Source organism: Pseudophryne corroboree, chromosome 2, assembly GCF_028390025.1.
Source record: "Pseudophryne corroboree isolate aPseCor3 chromosome 2, aPseCor3.hap2, whole genome shotgun sequence".
Taxonomy (NCBI): Eukaryota; Metazoa; Chordata; class Amphibia; order Anura; family Myobatrachidae; genus Pseudophryne; species Pseudophryne corroboree.
Window position 1 is genome coordinate 162,825,649 of NC_086445.1, and position 22,625 is coordinate 162,848,273.

Sequence of the window (22,625 nt, forward strand, 5' to 3'; positions counted from 1 at the left end):
ACTGGTTTTATTGGTAATTATCTGCATCATTTGTTAATCTGTTATGTATAAGGTGGGATGTCAATGTAAACATCACAATATCAACAGTCATGATGTGGAGATTGTTGAAATTTTGACATTGAACAGGTCTGCAAGTTCAGAATGGCAACATATGAAATGCTGACATTCTGCAGGAAGGGCTAAGGTTGAGGTTAGGCTATAGGATGGGGAGGGTAAAGTACTAGAGGGAAGGTTAGGGGTAGGTACAAGGGTTAGGATAAGGCTACGGGAGGGGATGTTAGGCGCTAGGGGTGAGGGTTAGAGTTAGGCACTAGTTAGGAGGATTAGGGTAAATCAATGTGAGGGGAGATTAGGGTTAGACACTGTGGGGGGGGGGGGTTGTTTCGGTATTAGTGTTAGGCACTAGGGTGAGGGTTAAGGTTAGGCACTGAGAGGGGGTGGGAGGTTAGGGTTATGAACTAGGGGTAGGGTTAAAGTTAGGCACTAGGGAGGGGTAGGGTTAGGTGCCATGGGGAGTGACTACGGTAGAGGTTAGGGCTAGGAGTAGTAATATACACAGACGGAAGTGCCGCTGTATCCGCCGGTAGTCCTCATCCCCTGTACCAGGTAAATCACCACTAGACCACCAGGGATGTTTTGCTGTGATAATAATCATGTTGATATTGCATCAGTGTTGACAAGATGAAGGTCAATGTCGTCATACCAAGCATGTCGACATTATGATTGTTGACAAATTATACCACACCCTGATAGGTTTATGTACAATAATTGAGGCATCCATGTTTGCGTTTCCCTATTTTTCTACACATTCCCCAATAACGTGACATTAACATTGATCATCTTACATGGAAACTACATATAGCGTAAACGAAGAAACATCGTACTTACTGAGATTGTACCATTGTCTAGACCTACGGACAGCCTCCGGGTTTCCGGGTTAAAAGACATGCATGAACATGGAGCTGAAAGATATGAACATGTGGTGATGTTAACATTGCAGAGGTTCCCCAGATGCCCACTGCTAACTGATGAGAAACATGCAGGGTCTCTGTCAGAAGTATGAATTGTATAGGAGTAGTTTTCTAAGCAGGTCCATTAGTGTATCCCAGTGTTTTATGTGCTGCAGCTTGTAGGAGTGTATCGCTTACAGTACAATCCTCCAACTACAGCGTCCATGACACCTGTGATAATGGGGGAAGGGGGGGGGGGGGCAGGTGAGTGATGAGGAGATAAAGACCTCCCCACTTGGATGTATCTGCATCATAGTAGTGACCAATACATGTGTCACAGGCTTTCTGGTGTAGGACTGTTCCCACCAACTTCTAGGTTGCATTATGCATTGGCAAAGATTTGCTGATTATTCTCTCCAGAATAATCTATTACAACTGAAAAATTCTAATTGGCTTCACAATTGCAGCTAGGTTTTCCAGGTCATCGGTAAAGGAGTAATCTACATTGCTACCTTGGAGAATAAACCTTCACTACAAGAATATATAATGATAGCTTGCAAAAAAAGACTGACACTTTCTTTAAAATGATACATGTGAGTATATCACCATGCGCTGTACTGTAATGAGCTACACTTTTTAGGATCTTCTGCAGGACTCCGAAAAACCATGTACAGTATGCAAAAATAATTTTAGCATACTGTATTAGAATCCTATGCAGTATAGAAAACAAACGCTTAATGTATGCGTATAGAGCCAATAGCTTTGAGTGCAAAAATATAGGCAAAATATATTGCATCATGTTCTTAACAGAAATTAGAGATTTAAGCTCCACCCCCAACCTTTAGATGTTCATGGGTTAAGCTCCATCCCCAACCTTTAGCTGTGCATGGGTTAAGCTCCACCCCCAACCTTAAACTGCCAATGGGGTTAACTCCACCCACACCCTTTAACGGACGAGAATACAGATGTGTTCTCCTACATCACTGCTGCAGTCATGCCAAACAGCCTCTCTTGGCACGACTAATCCCGTGAGACTCTGCTAGCGTCTGGCGTCTTTTTTGCTGATATCGCATCTTCGTTGCAACACGATGAGACAAGGATGCACCAGAAACCTGCTGATTAATTTGATATGCAACACATGTATATCTGTGTGCGACTGAATCTGTATACAGTGCTACGATGCAGGGGCCATTTATTTTTTCTTGCCAAGTTACCTTTGTATGCAGACTCAGTCGCACACAGATAAGATACAATTTCGGCAAAAAAAGAAAAATGCCCATTGTTAACGGAATTGCATGGGACCGGTCAGCTCAGTTGTGCAAGGAATCTTCCACTGTGTAGCATACTGAGGATATATGTATGAGGACACATATGTAGCTCCAAAGCCACCTCTCATGAAACAGGTGTAGCTCTTCCCCTGCCAATCAGCTGACAGGAAAGAAAATAGACTAATGAATGTAAAGGAACAACCCTACGGTCATCTTTCCAGTCTTTTTCTCTCGGAATTTTGCAGGTAGAATAGGGATCTCTTAGGCCGATTATATTTATTTATTTTATCTTAGCATCTTCCTATTTCGCGCAGTGCTTTGTACATGATGCTATTTGCCTACTGTATATATTTTAATGACTGCAGTTGTGGGGCTATATAACATGATTTTAAATAGAGATAAGAAAGGAACAGGAAAGAAAAGATGCATGTCTGATGACATCACACCCAAGCTGGCACCGCTTTTTTACCTTCTATTAGAAGACTTTTTGTTTGCCGCATGTTCTGCTGCTTTGATGCTTATTATTTTTGTAAAGGGATAAATACTTTTAGTATTGATTTAATTACCTTTCTAGCATTCATTTATGAACAGTTAGAGATCTGTCTTTTGGCTGCACGGGATGTAGTCACCATCCCGGCAGTCAGCATACATATGCCGGGATCCAAACCACCAGAATGCCGGCAGGGGGCCGAGGACTATTCCCACTCGTGGGTGTCCACGACACCCATAGAGTGGGAATAGAACCTGTGGCGAATGCAGCAAGCCCCCCCTGCCGGCATTCCGGCCGCCGGTCACCCAAACCAAATGCGGCTGCACAAGTACAGCACTACAACAGTGGCTCTCAACAAGGGGTCATGTGCTGGGTGCACAGGTGCCAAAAGTTTGGCAGCTCACCTGTAAGAGATCATTACTGGATGCATATCTGCTAATTAGCACCGTCTTACATTACGCTCTATCAAGTTTCTCTTGCAGTTTATGGTTTCTAAACTTGGGATCGCAACAAAAGATATTGCACATTGCACAACAGCCGTTTTCAGGTAGTGACCAATCATTATTCAATACCGTACACTAAAGGGCCCTTCACACTATGCGATCCGCCGCCGAGCTGCCCGACGGCGAATATGGACGACGGGCGACCTGGCGGCGGGGGGCAGTGACGGAGGGAGTGAAGTTTCTTCACTCCTCCCCGTCACCCGGCTCCATAGCAGTGCATGCAAATATGGACAAGATCGTCCATATTGGTCTGCATGCACATGCGACAGGGCACCAGCGATGAACGCGCGCGGGGGCCGCGTATCGTTCATCGCTGGTGCCTCCACACTGAAAGATATGAACGGTATCGCGTTCATTAATGAACGAGATCATTCATATCTTTCTGGAATATCGCCCAGTGTGTAGGGCCTATAACACTACACAACCATCATTCAAACCAGTTTGGTTGACTGGTGTGTAGGATTATCATGCAGTGTATGGCCAGCTTTACACAGATACTCAGACAATGGGGGTCATTCCGACCCGTTCGCACGTTGCGGTTCATCGCTGCGGTGCGAACGGGTCGGAAATGCGCAGCAGTCGCCGGGCAACAACCAAAAGAAAGAAGAAAAGTGATCGCTAGAGCGATCGCAAGAAGACTGACAGCGAGGAGGCGTGCCAGGGCGGATACTCACTGTTTTCCAGGCGTGGAGATCCGAACGCAGGCGTGTCCAGGCGTTTGGAGGGCGGCTGTCTGACATCAATTCCGGGACCTTCATCGCTGGATCCATCGCACAGGGTAAGTAACTGCAGGACTAGTCTTGTTCTAGACTTGTTCTAAACTTTTTTAGCATAGCAGGGCTGCACAAGCGATCACAGCCCTGCTATGCTAAAATACACTCCCCCATAGGCGCCGTCTAGTTGATCGCACGAGCAGCAAAAAGTTGCTACGTGCGATCAACTCAGAATGACCCCCCAATATGTTATCGCAGAATGAGAACTTTGCTCAGTTTGTGTAATGAGATATGAATATCATTACCCCCTATAGTCTGATTGTAGCTTTTTGCTCCCTACAGCTTTTTTTCTTTTTGCTTTTCTCCACCTCACAACCTGTAGTGATTGGTTTAGCAGTCCCATTGGAATTACTTAGAATTACCCCTGATATGCAGGCAAAGAAAGAGGACATTTATTTTGACAATTTCTGAGGGTTTTATAAAACAATAAGAGGTAAGTGAAGAGATTGTCCGGTTTGTCTTGGTGAAGGAAACCATTAATTGCAAACCCTTTGAATCGGTCCATGGGGGTCATTCCGAGTTGATTGCACGTAGCAACTTTTTACTGCCCATTCGATCAACTAGACGCTGCCTATGGGGGAGTGTATTTCTGCATAGCAGGGCTGCGAACGCTTGTGCAGCCCGGCTATGCAAAAAAAGTTTCCTGCAAATGAAGACCAGGATAAGAGTTACCTACCCTGTGCGATCGATCCAGCGATGCAGGTCCCGGAATTGACGTCAGACATCCGCCCTCCAAACGCCTGGACACGCCTGCGTTGGACTCCCCACTCTCCGAAAATGGAGTTGCCGCCCGGATCCGCCTTCCTCCTGTCAATCTTCTTGCAATCGCCGCTGTGACCGCTTTCTTCGGTAGCGGCGTCGCTGCCTGGCAAAGGCCGTCGCCTGGCAACGACGCGCCTGCGCAATGCGGCTGCCGCGCAAGCGCAGTTCCGACCCAATTGCACGGCTGCGAAGACGCGCAGCGTGCGATAGGGTCGGAATGACCCCCCGTTTTCAAAATTCTCTACTGGTTACGTACAAGTGCGTCCTCATACATCTTTCCTCAATACGGCACGCAGCAGGAGATGCCTGGTGTGAGTGAGCAGACAGGTCCCAGTCAACTCTGTCTTTTGTCCTGTGTCTTTTGTTGCTGCAAATGTGTCTAATTTGCATTGGTATGCGAATAGCACGCACATGGAAAACACTAACGTAGCATTCCGTATGCAGATACAGCTGCAGTCGCACACAGAATGTAGCCATGCCGCATGTCATTTTAAACCACAAAGTCTGCTTGTGCATCTTATTCACATTGCGAAAAAGATGCATCTTTGGCAAAAAAGACGCCTGACGCTGGAAGATTCCCAAGAGGGGCTGTTTGGCGTGACTGCAGCAAAGATGTATGAAGACATATCTTTTCATGGAATCTTTACTCTTCAGAAAGTTGGGGAGATTTTTCTGGTCTGGGAACCTCTCACCAATGAAGTGTTCTCACACAATTTTCCAAGCATTACATGTAAGTGTCTTGCATGTTTATTAGAATGTGAGATACCTAATTTTCAAAAGAAAATCATTGTGTATACAAAAAATGTATCGCTTATTTCTCCATTTAGGAAATCAAAGTCATTGAAAGATAAATTAGTTAAAAGCACCTTGGAGGAAAAGGAACAGTGAGCACATAAGAGGTTTCTTATCTTGTCTTGTGTGCGAAACGGTGTTAGAACCAAAACTTTAAAATATATACTTACTAGGTGCTTCATTGCACCCTACGGGCGCTCTTCACACCGTCGCAAGGGGCTACGCCCCCTTAACCCTTGCACGCCTTTCTGGGGTTCAATATTTTTATTATATGGAGCATTACCTGCATTCCTTTGTTAGTGGTTAAATATTGCACATTGAAAGGGCGTGCGATGGTGAAGGAGGCGCAGCCCCTTGCGACGGCGTGAACAGCGCCTGCAGGGCACGATGTACAGAATGTAGCGGGTGCGGGGAGGACTGCGGATGGGGGAGGGTGTCTGTAGATTCTGCGGGTGGAGGGGGGGCGGATAGGGAAGGGTCGGGAGGTGCTGCGGGTGGGGGAGGGGCAGAGGAGTGGGGGCTGCAGATGGGGTAGGGGTCCAGAGGCACTGCAGGTGGGTGAGGGGCAGGGGTGCCATGGGTGGGGGAGGGGCAGGTGTGTGGATGTTGCGGATGGGTGAAGGGTTCCGGAGGTGCTGTGGGATGGGAAGGGGCGGGGATGGTGGGGTAGGGGGTCCAGAGGCGCTGCGGGTGGGGGAGGGGCAGGTGCGGTGGATGAGGAAGGGGGTCCGGAGGCGCTGCAGGTGGTGGAGGGCCGGGTGCGGGGGTGCCGTGAGTGGAGGAGGGGTGTGTGAGGGGGGGGGGGGCGGACCGCGGATGGAGGAGGGTGTCTGCAGATGCTGCGGGTGGAGGTAGGTGTGGGGGGAGACATATATGGGGGGTGGATGGTGGAGGGGGCCTGGAGGTGCTGTGGGTGGTGGATGGCGGGGGAGTGGGTGCCGCGGGTGGTGTAGGGGGTCTGGAGGCACAGCGTGTGGGGGAGGGGTGGAGTTCCGCATGTGGTGGAGGGGAAGGTGCGGAGGTGTGGTGCATTGGGGAGGGGACTTGAGGCGCTGCGGGTACTGTACCAGGTAGTTGGAGGGTGACGGGGCAAGGACAAGGGCAACGGAGCCAGGACAGAAATGACAGGGACAGGATAGGGGTGACAGGGCCAGGACAGGGGTGACGGCTACTGGGCACTGTGGTAAGGGGAGACTGGGAGCGACTGGTTAGCCCCCAGGAGACACTGCGGCTGGAGGAAGGAGATGGTAGGAGCCTGCAAGCAGCGCAGACTTCTGCAGCGCTGCCCGCCGGCTAAAGTGTGAGAAGGAGCTGGGCACACCTCACTGCGGGCGGCAGCGCTGCAGCTAGCGGTGGGGTTGCCGGGGCTGGAGATAACAGAGGCAGTACGGAACCTGCACAGCGGCCCACAAAACTGCAGCTAAGAAGCGCAGAGTGTGCCAGAAAGTGACGCTCCTCCGCGCCAGAGAGCCCCTGCTGAGTATGCTGATGTGGGGGGGGTCAAGCAAACATTGAGCCGGTGCCCGTCTGTCTGTACGGCATACCCCCATAACTCCCCACCCGATTTTCGCGGGACAGTCCCTTTTTTTGCGTCTGTCCCACCCGCGGGCCACAGTGTCCCGTGGTGGTGATGGTGGGGGGGAGGGCAGTTGGGAGGTTCCTGTACTCGCTGTTCTGCTTAGCAGAGCAGCGGTGAATAGACGCTGTGCGCATGCGTCTATTCAGTGGAGATAGGAGAAGAGAGGGCATGCCATCGGCTCACCGAGCGCTCACTGACGAAAACGGGGCGTGGCTCGCGACCATGGGTCATCCGCAAAGCCACGCCCTTTTTTCACGGCGCGCGTGTGTCCCTCCTTCTGCCTGAAGAAAGTTTTGAGGTATGCACCCCTGTCTGCCTGAAGAAAGTTGGGAGGTATGCACCCCTGTCTGCCTGAAGAAAGTTGGGAGGTATGCACCCCTGCCTGTGCCATGCCCATACCATCTGCTTCTGCTCCTAGTCTCCTATAGATTTGCCCAGATCTGTAACTCATTTGACTAACTCCGCCCAGCATTGTGACTCCGCCCAGCGTTAGCAAATGAGGCACAAAGTCACAGATCTGGGCTAATATATAGGAGATAATATATATAAGAATTTACAGCTAGGATAAAACAAATCAATTTATCACTTGTGCTCCAAAAATATTATCTAGGTTATGGAATGCAGTTGTGGACTCCTACTATATATGTTGGGAAGATGACCAGAAGTTTGAAGATTCATCTTTCCGAACATATTTACAATGTACCCTATTCAGTAAGGATTGCAAATTCTGCTTTTCATCAGAATTTGCAATCCTTAGTCTCGCATGCTGGGTCCACCCATCGCAGAGCAAGGCCGCCCATCATGCTTACTGCCACCCCATCCCCCTTCCCCACGCTGAAATTGCGGTCGCACCGGAAATGATCTGCACCGCGTTAAGCGGTGGTTTGCTTTGTGACCTTGTGACCATCCCCCAGCTGACAAGCTGAAAATCCGTAGCTTTGCTGTTTGTTGCTGACCATTACCAACTTCTCAGACGGCTGGTGGAAGAGCTTGAGCCATATGGGACTGAAGACCGGTCTCATTGTATTATATGCCTGTTACGTTTTTACTTTACTTAAAACTTATCCCTATTGCAAGGGGGTCTCTGCACTACTGGTTTCTCTCTTTTAGAGGTCTTTTGTCTACTCAACAATCAGGCCCTATGTTTGCACAAATGTTTGCTCAACAGACTTGGTGACAAATGTAATAGCCTGCAGGTTGCAGAAAGTAAAGGTGCACACACACTGAGATTTTCCATGCCATATGGACTATATAGTCCATATTGCACGGAAACATTAGTGCATATCGCACTGTGCGTACAAGCTTGCAATGCCGATGCGCGGCCCCGCAGGATAGGCATAGCAAGAGAATATAGTGGGTGCAGGCAGGGCCGATACGGACTACATGCCTCCGGGCACAATATAGTCCGTATCAGCCGCGACACCCCGTCGTACTGTGTGTATGCACCTTAAGGCTATGAAGGGTGAGTAAGCCAGTAGATTTAAATCCACTGGTAAATCTACAAACAGTCGGCACTTTCCTCATCACACACGGCATTACCATTGGCCTTTGGCCTGTACCTTGCAGTAAGTACATGTAGGTTTTCTCCTATCCAGGAGGGACAATAACAAAAAGTTCAGGCATACTGTTAGTCATAACTGGGACACATTTTGTCTGGTCAGAGGCACATTCACATTGATTTAACTCTATGCTAATAAGGCCTCCTTTATGGCAGTGAATTAGGCGGCAATGGGTAATTTTTCACTACAGGTTCGGTTAAAAGATAACACAACTCAAGCTTACCCATTAAAATAAAGAATGGGATGAGGGCCGGCAGAACAATCTGCTTTTGTCTAGAATTATCTTTACACAGCAGCAATTTCTCAGACATAGGGAAAGAACAGTATAAGATAACACTTGAATATAACCAGTTTTCCTATTCTTCTTGCTTATGTCCCTCTCCTACTGGAATTCAAAATAGTCAAAAGTTAAATGTAATTTTTGCAAATGAGAGGCTTTAGAGGGACCTGGCGAAACTTGCAATATAGTATCTAGAGAGGACACAGCAGGTTTGGGGGGATCCTTCTAGTTGCATTTTTTTACCTTTTCTGAACACTTAATTGCAACTCATTATTAATACAAAACCTTGTACTATAGAGAAAGTCAGCAGCAAATCAATTCTCCCCCATCAGTCATATGTCTCAGAGCAGTTCCAATGCATAATGGAAAGAAGCTGTAGCTGGGGGCCATGGCATGGCCCAAGAAACCTAGGAATTCAACTACTCAGTGAGTTGCAAAGTAAAATAAAGGCAAAGAGAACTTTTGTAGCCTGCTAAGAGCCGGTGGTACGGTGACCGGCGATCACCTGATGCGACCGCAATTTCAGCGTGGTCCGGGGGGGGAAGGGGGGAAGGGGGGGGAAGAGGGGGATAATTTGGGCGGCCCCCAGCATGCGAGACTAAGGATTGCAAATTCAGCTGAAAATCCTTGCTGAATCCTTACTCTTTGCATATACAAATTACACATAATAGCACTGACCTCAACTACCATTATTGCAGTACATCTTAGAGTATTTCATTATTCAAAAAAGTTCTTAATACCAGGTTTCAAGTAAAAGGCTGAATTACATTAACAGGGGAAAAAAAAAAAAAAAACCACTGAATATTGGGATCATTAGAAATCATTTTCCAGAAAAGAAACTGAAGCGCACCAAAACTACTGTATGTTCTGCCTAATAATTCCAGCAATACACTCGCAGATCAAATTCACCATCAGAGACCAATTATCCGATATGCTGGTAACATACAATATCCTGACCGTACACCATCAGATAATTGGTCTCTGTGTCTGATGAGAAGTTATTCAATCACAAATTATATTGCATCTTTCGGGCATGCTGGGAGATATTTCATGTTTGACAGACCAATAATTGGTGCTCAGTTTCGGTCATACACTCTGCAATGATCAGTCCGATCAGCCAATTACTGTACAGTGTATGGCTGCATCCGAGCGGCAACTATCGCTCTGTCAGGCACAAGAAATATTGCAGCGTGCCCAATAGATGTGATACAGGTAATTGCTGCTCAGATTTGACAACACTCATCATCAAGCAGACTGACAGTGTTTGGCAATGTCAGATAATTGGTCTCTGTCCGATTGTGAGATTTATCCTAAGGTGTATGGCCAGCATACGTGAAGCAGACATGTTTTACTGAATCAATAGGGGACTCTCAAAAATATTGCTCACCTCCACTCTACGATGTGAAAAGGTACACGGTTTAAGGCCACACCAAAATATGTATAGAGGCTCAGGGGGTTACAGCAGTTTAAAAAACACACAATGTTCTTACAGTAATTTACTGTAAAAAACAGAATAAGGCCATGTACTGTAAGTCTTAGAGTTTTTGTTTTTTGCAGAGCTGCGATTGCAGTGTACTCCAATGTTCTGACGCATGTAGCCTTTTTTCCTAAATGGAAGGAGCCATAGGATATATAATCTAGATACAGTTACGAGACAGTAAAGCCGCCTTGGAAGCTGCAGAATAATGACTTGGTGTGAGAAGCGCTCTGTACGAGGAAGATTAATATCAGTTAGATTCAGCAGACACTTCTTGCAGCAACAATGTCCTTTTATTGTTCCTTTATAAAGAACAATAGAACCGGTTGAGCAAGTCAATGCATGTGTGTTGGGATTACTCAAACACTTTATGAGGCTGGTCACAATCACCTCTACACAGATACATTATGTCCTCACTTGTTCAGTCATATACGAGCCTTATTCGTAAATGGAACAAGCAAATACACCAAGTCGAGGGCTCTTTTCTTGTGGGAGGGTCAATGAGTCTAGCACTGTAGTAGATGTTGCCCTTTATTTAAATCTAAATACAGCAACCTTTAAAACCCATCCTATGAGACATAAATACTTGACCACTTCAGGAGTAACGCCAGGAGAATGAAGCCCTGCATTTGCAGAGAACACTGGTTGGAGAGTCCATGAATTTGGCAGGTAAGAGCAAAAATAATAGTTAGGGGACTTCATATATGTATGTAAAACATCCTACCTCCAACAAATGCATGAAAGCAAACAACAACTATACACAATATAAAAAAATAAAATACCGATATCCCTATATTTAGATGTAATTCAATTACGGTTGCAGTCCTACTTATAATTTTCACTGTCTGTTATTCCCCAGTCTTATTTTATTACGGTTTTGTTCAGCACTGTAATGCTAAATACGGTGTATTCTGGCACTACATAATAAAGAAATAATAATACTTTGCAGGAGGGTGCAGAAGCCACCAGAGGTCACAGACTCCTTCCCATAATTTGCCAGCTGTCGGGATCCTGGCATTCAGGATACAGACGTCGGAATCTTGACAGCTGGCAATGTCGGCGCAACAGGACTATTCCCACTCGTGGGTGTCCACGACACCCATAGAGTGGGAACAGAACCTGTGGCAAACGCAGCAAGCCACTGAGCCCACCCGCAAAAATTGTGCTCGCCACGCTGCTGGCATACTGGCAGCTGGGATGCCGTTGTCGGTATATTGACGACCAGCATCCCGGTCGCCAGTAAATCCTACTAAAACCCTGGATACAATAGCTTAGGGAAGTGACCTAGTGCTAAGGCATATGAGACATTGGGAGCAGGGTAGGTCATTACTGGGGGCAACATGAGATAAGCTCTGGCTGCGACCAGGGTTGAACACGGCTTCAACTCATGTCATGGTGCAGTGTGTACGTGTAAGTTGGTACAATGCGACCTGGCACTTGTTCACGGAATAGAGGCTGGGCTTGGAGATGTCATCTACAAGCACCACCTCTGCATGTGACATGGTGATATCATAAACCTGGCAATAATCCGGGTCGCACCTAGGACGTACCCGTGTACTAACCACCAGTGCGACCCAGCATCAGCGGTCCGAGAGGGGTATAAAGGAAAAAACTAGAACACTAAGCACACAAAGAGGTGCCATGCAGAACCGCCTGAATTTGCTCACAGGTAATATGAATTGGTGTGTAGTAAATACAATTACCCACTATCTGCACAAATAAGCAAACAATGTTTAAGGATACAGTTACTTTTAAAATCTAAATGTAGATAGTATGCAAAGGATTACATTTTGGTCTCTTCTGACGCCAGTGATCCCAAGATAAATGGGGTGAAAACAAGTGTAGGGAGGTTTTACCCGTTGCTGAATAAGCCACTAAGACTTTCCATTATAAATGTTTCAGTACAGCCTGTTTCATTGTATAACCCTGCTTATGTAATTATAGAACGCCATGCGCTCTACCATAATGGGCAGGGATAATGGATGTTCCACTTGATGACATAACAGAACATTGGTAACAGCAGGTTCTGACATTTTAAATATTCCTGAATCACCCATTTACAATGCTCTAAAAATCCGCTCTTTGTAAACTACAATAGAGACTCAATACGACTCCAGATAAATACACAGACACGGAGTGGTCTGAACAATAGGAACTTGGGCACAAGAGATCTGGCAGCAGTAAGAGGCCTGTAACATATAAACCAGCTTATTCTCTTAATGCAGCAGTTATTAACCTGTGGCTCCCATACAACAGTATGGTATGCAATGCATTTTCTGGCCTGGGGCTTGCACAGAATACTGCAAACTTCACATTTATCAACTATTTTCTTTACATAATTTAGGAGTTTTACAGGTATTAAGATTAATAAATGTCAGGGAAACAGGGATCAGTAAAACACAATAATACTGTAATAAATCAGATGAACATTTTATTTAGCGGCACCAAATTTACAAAAAAGGATTACCATGGCAACCAACTCAAAACAGCATGGCAGTGCACGATTTCTGGGCTCTAAAGTAGGGGGGATCGTACATATATCTATCTATATATCTATCTCCGGCTGGGTCCACATGATAACAATGGGATATGATGGAGCGATAGCGGATTGGCACCAAATGATTACAAGCTTTCAGTCCTCCCAGGATGCAACGGGCCCATCCATATATCCCCGCCCACTGGCTCAGGCAAATAATTTTTTTGTTTGGTGCTGCAGGAGCCGGACCATGGTCAGTGGGCTGCTGTTTTTGGCAGCCCTAAGCTTTCTTATTTTATTTTTTATAGTCTTACTATGTTTTTGAGTGATCTTTCCTAACAGCGTCTTATACGCATATTGGAGTCGCTTCAACAACTCTCCGCCGGGTCGAAACAACGCTTACCCACGGTACAGTGCTGTCTCGACGGGCGTCTATGTCGGATATACTAGCAGGTCCAGCAGATGTTACCAGGCTGTGGCCAGAGCACGGGGAGAAGGTAAGGCATAGGTTCCGCTTAGAAGGGGAATACGGACACAGCTGCACTGTATTGGGAGGAGACTACCAAACAGTAGCTGGCGCGCCGCCACCACGGGTGCTCCAGCGCTAGGCCATAGGGATCATAAGGCACCAGGAATAGTATGAGGCTGCGATCCCTAGGGTTGATGTCAGCGGTGGGGAGTCAGACGCTCTCCTGGTCGCCCCTCCCCCCAGTTCATGACCAGTTTCCGTCGGTCTCCTGCCATGAACTGTTGCCTCACTTCCGTCTCAGACGCTACCACGAGGGGTCTCGGTCGCAGCATAGGCCGCTGCGTCTGTATTCACTAAATAGCTACCGTGAGGAGACCCGGTCGCAGTACAGGCGTGTGCCCTTGCGTCTTGTCATATGTGGGCAAAACTCAATGCAAGTTTAAAGAGAAAATGTCCGGCCACAGATCAACCATTCGTGCTGCTTTACAGACGGGTGGCAGTGATCAGCCGGTGGCCAGACATTTTGTGGAGGCAAAACATAGCCTCTCCAGCATTCGGTACCGCATGATAGACCACATACCAGTTTCTCATCGTGGTGGTGGTGATAGAAATTTACAGCTTTTAAAATGTGAAGCTAGGTGGATTCACAGATTAGGAGTATTATCGCCCCATGGTCTTAATGAAAGCCTAGTACTGTCATATTTTTAATTATGCATTTTTTATTATGCTTTATTTATTTATCTTATATTCTTGTTTATAAGATTTTTGTCTCTTTGCTTTACCTATGCAGTCTCCGTTTATGTTTTTCGTAGCATTATGCTGTTGCCATGGTGATGGTGAGCACTACGTCACTGTTCCGGCGACTTGGCTGCTGGGAGTGACGTCACTGGCTTCAGATTCCGGCCCGGTGTGTGGTCTCGGTTCCAGTATGGCCCCTGCACGTGTCGATTTACGATATATAAGGTATGTGTTGTTTGTAGTTTATTTAGCCTGATGATCGTGTGAATACACTGAAACGTTGCTGAAGTGTCTCCAGTGTGTTTATTCAAGCCGAGTGCTGCAACTTTGTTCAATATATCAACTTTGTTCTGATCCGATCTAATGGTGAGAGTCTACTTTTAATAAGAATTGTATTTAAACTATCCATTTTTAAACACGCAGGTTAAAGTTGCAAGTAGTTGTGCAGTATATACCAGGTCCTCAGTGTTATTTTCAGCTGTGGGTTCATGTTCCCTATGCCATGCTGTGTTTGCTCCACAGATCTTTAGGGTCTGCTGATAACCACCTAGTGTGAAGTTGGATCTTCAGAGTTATAGATCACACTAAGGAGAATAAAAGCTCTAGAACACTGTGGCCATAATTAAACTTTCCCTATTCAGAGCAGTTTGTAGCTCGATCCAACAGTCAGAATGTCACCATATTTGGCTGATCCATCTTCCCCTTGAATAGATAATGTAAATGATGATGATGATGATGATGATGATGATGATGATGATGATGGTCATCACTCTGCCTAATTCAGGTGATGATGGTGATAAGGGGTCGTGTTAAGGGGTATACTTTTTTCCTTTTCTATTCCCCTCCTTTTCTCTGTCTGATTCTATTGCTTGTATTATATTACAGGTTGAGTCTCCCTTATCCAAAATGCTTGGGACCAGAGGTATTTTGGATATCGGATTTTTCCGTATTTTGGAATAATTGCATACCATAATGAGATATCATGGTGATGGGACCTAAATCTAAGCACAGAATGCATTTATGTTTCATATACACCTTATACAAACAGCCTGAAGGTAATTTTAGCCAATATTTTTTATAACTTTGTGCATTAAACAAAGTGTGTCTACATTCACACAATTCATTTATGTTTCATATACACCTTATACACACAGCCTGAAAGTCATTTAATACAATATTTTTAATAACTTTGTGTATTAAACAAAGTTTGTGTACATTGAGCCATCAAAAAACAAAGGTTTCACTATCTCACTCTCACTCAAAAAAGTCCGTATTTCGGAATATTCCGTATTTCGGAATATTTGGATATGGGATACTCAACCTGTACTATATTTCATATCTTTGAAGCAAATGTATAATTTTCCTTTTATAAGCAAACCCGCAGAGGTTGCATCTAGACATATATATCTTTAAATCATTAGGAATATTCTGTTCATATAAGAATGCACGGCAGTCATATAGGATGTAAATCATAAGAATGTATTTCAACAAACAATTGCTACTCATAGAATTCACTTTTATCATTAAACAGTATTGGTCAAATACAATGCAAGTCACCATATAATAGTTTCACAGATTTAAACTATATATGGAACAAATAGGATGAAAGAAGTGTGAGAGATGTATGTACTGTACGTGTGTATTTATTACTGGGGAGATATTTACTCAAAGCACTCGGCTAAATCCTAGATTTATTGATATATATTGGACAATATATATCTTAAATAAATACCTTAGGGGATTGGTTTTAGTATATGTATGTGTGTGTTTGTGTGTGTGTGGGGGAGGGGCAGCATGTGGCTGCATTGTCCACAGACCGCATGGGACAGAAGCTAGACTCCATTTTGGGAAAACTCCCATGATTCCAAAGTCTGTAACATATGGTTCAAAAGGGAATGCCAGCAGCCATTTTAGATTTGCAAGTCCAAACACATGGCATTCTTTGCTACACCATAATCACATAGCAGAAGCCATAAGACTCCACTATATTCCAACTTATATTACAATTCCAAGCCATCTAATCACCTTTCACAATTCCAAGCCAACTAATCACCTTTCACAATTCCAAGCCAACTAATCACATTTCACAATTCCAAGCCAACACAGTATCTCAATAACCAGAGCATATGGTATGCTGGCTATGTTATATAATGTAGCCTGTAATTATATGCCAATCCCAGTCTGTACCACATTATGCTAACTTTTCAGGCCTAAAACCAACTAATTCCAGCCTTCCAGGACCAGCACCACATATCTCATGCTGTCCATATGAGCCATCACAAGACCAGATCACCAGGTAACCACAAGTATCAGCATGCCATTGCTACAAGCACATGACTACAGTAACAAAAGGAAGTATGTGTTGACTTCTATACTTCAGCAAGATGCACCATACAAAACCACTACAATCTGTTATAAATCACCATACCAGGAATGTATACCAGGAATGCTATGCTACAGATTGTCTACTGTTCCAATTCATTACAGATATCATAGAGTATTATCACCAACACATAACAATCACATAATTGCACAAGTACTATTAACCTTAAAGTCAAATGTATTTACATATTTAGCTATTCTATGCCAATCATTTCACAACTACTTTACCACAAACACATATTTAACTATTCTATGCTATTTATCTATGAGATATTGTGTATGATACTTAGCCTTAGTAAGGAGATCAGTCCTGGTGATGAGCAAGCCATGCTTCTGAGAGCTTTGTAGCTGTGTGTAGCTACTGTACATCTGCCTCAGTGGTTTTGGGAGAGAGTGGGCTCTGATTTCAAGTGCTCAGGTATATTACCTGTGGGTGTGTCTTTCACAGCATGTGGGCTAGCTGTATCAGTGGGCTGAGCTGGCCATGTGCTGGGATTGTCTATTCAGCCAAGGCTACAGTGTAGGGATGTTAATTAGGCTTCAGGTTACAGAAGCCAATATTATCATTCATTCTTTGTATCTCTAAAATGGATATATGGAATTACTCTAACAATGGTGATGAGCCCGACACGCACAGCTGAATTAGCAGGTGATATCGCAGCTAAAGATATGGACATTGACTTAACCGTACGCAGCGTAGAGCCTGAATATGCTTTCTCTGCAGCCGGCTATATAGGGGGAAAAATCCGAAGATAAATTAGCGATGACACCCTGGACTCTCTAAAATTTTTTAGAATATTAAAGTCTGCATTAGATCATCAGTCCAGTAACTAGCTTTGAATTTCCAGTGTACAGATTTGAGCTGTTTCATAATTGTGTTTTTTTTGTTTTTTCTTAATCCCAATCCCAAAATTAATCCTGGGATTGTGGCCAGTAATTCCAAAATCCCGGTATTTATAAATAATTTCTGGACTGGAATACTTTCCTCTACAACACTATGGGCCGGATGTAATGGCTTGCGAGACGGCCGGAGCTCCGAGACTTCGGCCGAACTCGTAGGTTTTTTTAAAGCAGCAAACGTTTACAAGGCAAAACCTGGTTAGTTTTGCCTTGTAAACGTTTGCGGCTTTAAAAAAAAAAATGTACAGGTTCGGCCGGAGTGTCGGAGCTTCGGCCGTCTCGCAAGTCATTACATCCGGCCCTATGAGTGCAACTATGGTTATGTATATACAAGATAACCACCACACTACTGTAAACTATAAAAATACTATTCGCCAAAGAGTCCTACGATAATGGAACAGAACGGAGTTTAGTGCATTTGTACAGCTCATAGAAATCTCATGGGATTTCTAATTTAGAGTGTCATTTATGTTATATTACTTAAAATACACAAATATTCCTAATGAACACTACTGAATTGATGTCATGAGAAGTTACCATTTATACAACGTATATTTACATCACTTTAGTATTTTAGCAATATATACGGAAGAATTGGCACAACTGCACAGATTAACAGTAGTACTACGCAGCTAATGAAATACACACTCAACACATGTACAAAACTACAAACCCTTAACTTTAGGGATAGCCGTCAATAATGATGAACAATGCATTGCATAGGACCATACATACGGTTTAGGTCATGAAGCAACATGTTTATTTTGACTTGAAGTTGAGAATCCTTTCTCGGAGAACCCCAATTTGTTTGAGTGCAACTGAGATGGTGATACCTGTGCTTTCTGATGGCACAATGTATGCAAACTATATTTCATACACCAAATTATTAAAACTATTGTATAAAATCACCTCCAGCCTAAACCGAATTCAATTAGCTGCAAAAAGTCGTTTTCAGGATAAAAAATTAGATTTCACCGCAAATCGCGAAAAGCACCTATTCAATTGTAGGCAAAAATGGATTTGTGGTAATTTTACTGCAAATTTCAATTCACCAACTCTGAGCAGATGAAAAGTTGGAACCCCCCCCCCCCCCCCCCCCCCCCATTTTAAATGAAAAATGTTGGGATTTGGTTCAGAACACCTGGGACACGAACACCTGGGACACCTCCCTGACTAATTAGGCACTTAGGCATTTTTAATTGGTCAATATTAAAAATGACATGTCATTTTTGAGGTGGAAAAAAAAAAAAAATAGAACAAAATTATGGAAATTGGAATACAAGGTATGGGATAGGTATATTGGGGTGCTTTATGAGTGGGAGGAGTGTTTTTAGACTTGCAGGTGGGAGTAATCGGTCTGTATTCACTTTTTTTTTTACGTCCCCTAAAATGACCCAAATATATACTTACTAGGTGCTTCATTGCGCCCTACGGGCGCTCTTCACACCGTTGCAAGGGGCTACGCCCCCTTAACCCTTGCACACCTTTCTGGGGTTCAATATTTTTATTATATGGAGCATTACCTGCATTCCTTTGTTAGTGGTTAAATATTGCACATTGAAAGGGCGTGCGATGGTGAAGGAGGCGCAGCCCCTTGAGACGGCGTGAACAGCGCCTGCAGGGCACGATGTACAGAATGTAGCGGGTGCGGGGGGGACTGCGGATGGGGGAGGGTGTCTGTAGATGCTGCGGGTGGAGGGGGGGCAGATAGGGAAGGGTCGGGAGGTGCTGCGGGTGGGGGAGGGGCAGAGGAGTGGGGGCTGCAGATGGGGGAGGGGTCCAGAGGCACTGCAGGTGGGTGAGGGGCAGGGGTGCCATGGGTGGGGGAGGGGCAGGTGTGTGGATGTTGCGGATGGGTGAAGGGTTCCGGAGGTGCTGTGGGATGGGAAGGGGCGGGGATGGTGAGGTAGGGGGTCCAGAGGTGCTGCGGGTGGGGGAGGGGCAGGTGAGGTGGATGGGGAAGGGGGTCCGGAGGAGCTGCAGGTGGTGGAGGGCCGGGTGCAGGGGTGCCGTGGCTGGGGGAGGGGTGTGTGAGGGGGGGGCGGACCGCGGATGGAGGAGGGTGTCTGCAGATGCTGCAGGTGGAGGGGGGAGAGGGGTAGGTGTGGGGGGAGACATATATGGGGGGTGGATGGTGGAGGGGGTCTGGAGGTGCTGTGGGTGGTGGATGGCGGGGGAGTGGGTGCCGCGGGTGGTGTAGGGGGTCTGGAGGCACAGCGCGTGGGGGAGGGGTGGAGTGCCGCATGTGGTGTAGGGGAAGGTGCGGAGGTGTGGTGCATTGGGGAGGGGACTTGAGGCGCTGCGGGTACTGTACCAGGTAGTTGGAGGGTGACGGGGCAAGGACAGGGGTGACGGGGCAAGGACAAGAGCGACGGAGCCAGGACAGAAATGACAGGGACAGGATAGGGGTGACAAGGCCAGGACAGGGGTGACGGCTGCTGGGCACTGTGGTAAGGGGAGACTGGGAGCGACTGGTTAGCCCCCAGGAGACGCTGCGGCTGGAGGGGGAAGGGGGTAGGAGCCTGCAAGCAGCACGGACTTCTGCAGCGCTGCCCGCCGGCTAAAGTGTGAGAAGGAGCTGGGCACACCTCACTGCGGGTGGCAGCGCTGCAGCTAGCGGTGGGGTTGCCGGGGCTGGAGATAACAGAGGCAGTACGGAACCTGCACAGCAGCAGGTGCCCCACAAAACTGCAGCTAAGAAGCGCAGAGTGTGCCAGAAAGTGACGCTCCTCCGCGCCAGAGAGCCCCTGCTGAGTATGCTGATGTGGGGGGTCAAACACACATTGAGCCGGTGCCCGTCTGTCTGTACGGCATACCCCCATAACTCCCCACCCGAATTTCGCGTGACATTCCCATTTTTTGGGGTCAGTCCCACCCGCGGGCCGCAGTGTCCCGTGGTGGTGGTGGGGGGGGGCAGTTGGGAGGTTCCTGTACTCGCTGTTCTGCTTAGCAGAGCAGCGGTGAATAGACGCTGTGCGCATGCGTCTATTCAGTGGAGACAGGAGAAGAGGGGGCATGCCAGCGGCTCACCGAGCGCTCACTGACGAAAACGGGGCGTGGCTCGCGACCACGGGTCCTCCGCAAAGCCACGCCCTTTTTTTGCTGCGCGCCTGTGTCCCTCCTACTGCCTGAAGAAAGTTGTGAGGTATGCACCCCTGTCTGCCTGAAGAAAGTTGGGAGGTATGCACCCCTGCCTGTGCCATGCCCATACCATCTGCTTCTGATCCTAGTCTCCTATAGATTTGCCCAGATCTGTGACTCATTTGACTAACTCCGCCCAGCATTGTGACTCCGCCCAGCGTTAGCAAATGAGGCACAAAGTCACAGATCTGGGCTAATATATAGGAGATACCCATTTTTATGTTCCCTCGAATTTAATTTGATCACATATTTTCCAGAGAAACAAATAGCTTTCTATAATAAAAAAAATAAAAAATATAATATGCATTTAACCCAATTTAAGTACCAGAAATACTTTTATTAGAACCATAATCTTTTATACTGTTATCCAATGTTAGTTTAACTTTTTTTTTTTGGGGGGGGGGGGGGGGGGGGGGTACTGAAAGATTTATCCATTTTTAACTATTAATCTTCAGCAACAATTTTCGCTGTAATGCTGTGTTCGTGAATTTGCAATTGAATGGGCGAATTGCGGAAGCGTGCATACCCAGGCGATTCTCCGTGATGCACGGGGCAGAGACACAAATTTAAACGACCTACTTCTCAATATCAAGATTTTAGTGGGTCTTACGTTATAGGGTAAGGTATCACTACTAAGCAAGTACGTTTTCATATTACTACTCTGTAATTGGGCGCTGCGGAACCCTTGTGGCGCCATATAAATAAAGGATAATAATAATAATATAACAACAATTTCTCAGTTCCCAGTTTAAAAAGGAAAAAAAATTAAATGCATATGATGCACAGAACTTTATGTTCACTTACTGGAGAATCACCCACCTGCAAAAAGCCCATTTTGCACAAAAAAAGCCACGAAAACAGCAATCATGGTAAATTACTGAGATTTCATGGCCAACTGAAATCGTCCCTATGTGTATAAGGGGTATAGAAAACAAATGCTTTTCATGTTTAGATTTCAGTCCTTTCCCCAACAGATCTTATTATGTGTATGCAATTATTCCAAAAGACGAAATCCAGAACTCTTCTAGTTCCAATAATTTAAGATAAGAGATACTCAAACTGTTATATATATGCGAGTCAAGAAATTACAAAGTCACTGTCAGATCATGTCATACACAAACTCACAGAGTATGGATTATTATATTTGTTAGTGCACTAGTCATTTCAAAACCTATGTGGTAATACTATGGATCGGTCATTGCAGTCTTAAATATTACACGCTTACCTGGCATAGCATGATAAATACTGGGCCAGTACTGACCACTGTCCCTCTTCATCCAAACACGTACAGTCCTGAAACAAAAGAGAGGTTTATTTTATACACAGTAAATAAGTCCTTGTCCAATGATCATTATATTTTGTTTCTTCAGATATTAAAATGGATTACAGGAGAGCACTTCAATACTTTCCAGTCTGAGGATAAACTACAAGTTACAGTATTGTACAGTAAGCTATATTAAAAAGAAACCATGTGGAACAACAATAAATAATGCCAAAAATAAAAATCCAAATATGGAAGAAAATATATAATGGATTGGTTTATGAGTAGATTATAACGGATAATAAACAGCAGTATGTGTAGAATTTCACACAAGCAATTTAGTGCACGGGTGCGAAAAATGGGTATTTTTTCCATTTTTATCCCCCTATCCAATAACATTCAGCGAAAAATGAGAACCTATGTATTATCACGGCACTTATAGTGGCTCTAGGGGGTACTTAACCCGGATTATGCGCATAACCCCAATAAGTGCCGGCATCAAGGTTAATTGGATTGCCCCCCCCCCAGCAAACTAATTAGCAGCAGTAAATTAACGCGGCTAATTGGATACCCCCTTAACATAAATATATAAATAATGAAAAAATGTAATGGTATTCTTTAAAAGCCTACAAAACCTACAATCCCTTTTGTTGACCCACAAACATAAAACCAAGAATCAAAATTTGTTAAAACTAATGAGAAAAGTGAGACATTGATGTAATGGAAAAGACACGTGCTTCAATCCAGGGGCAGATCCAGACAAAATATGACAGGGAGGGTACCATGAAAGTGGAAGAGGGGAGGTAAGTGGTGCTAGGTAAATTT

General features: G+C 45.4%; 1 protein-coding gene across 2 annotated transcripts in view; it reads right to left on the reverse strand.

Annotated features, from left to right (window-relative positions):
* WDFY2 (WD repeat and FYVE domain containing 2) overlaps nucleotides 1–22,625 on the reverse strand; it is a 162,620-nt gene that overhangs the window by 54,205 nt on the left and 85,790 nt on the right. For both annotated transcript variants that reach the window (XM_063951956.1, XM_063951955.1), the window contains exons 2-3: nucleotides 21,765–21,832; nucleotides 889–962 (exon numbers count right to left, since the gene is read on the reverse strand). In XM_063951956.1, coding sequence (XP_063808026.1) covers nucleotides 889–962; nucleotides 21,765–21,816 — 126 coding nt within the window. In that variant the 5' untranslated portion in view covers nucleotides 21,817–21,832. The remainder of the gene's footprint in view (nucleotides 1–888; nucleotides 963–21,764; nucleotides 21,833–22,625) is intronic.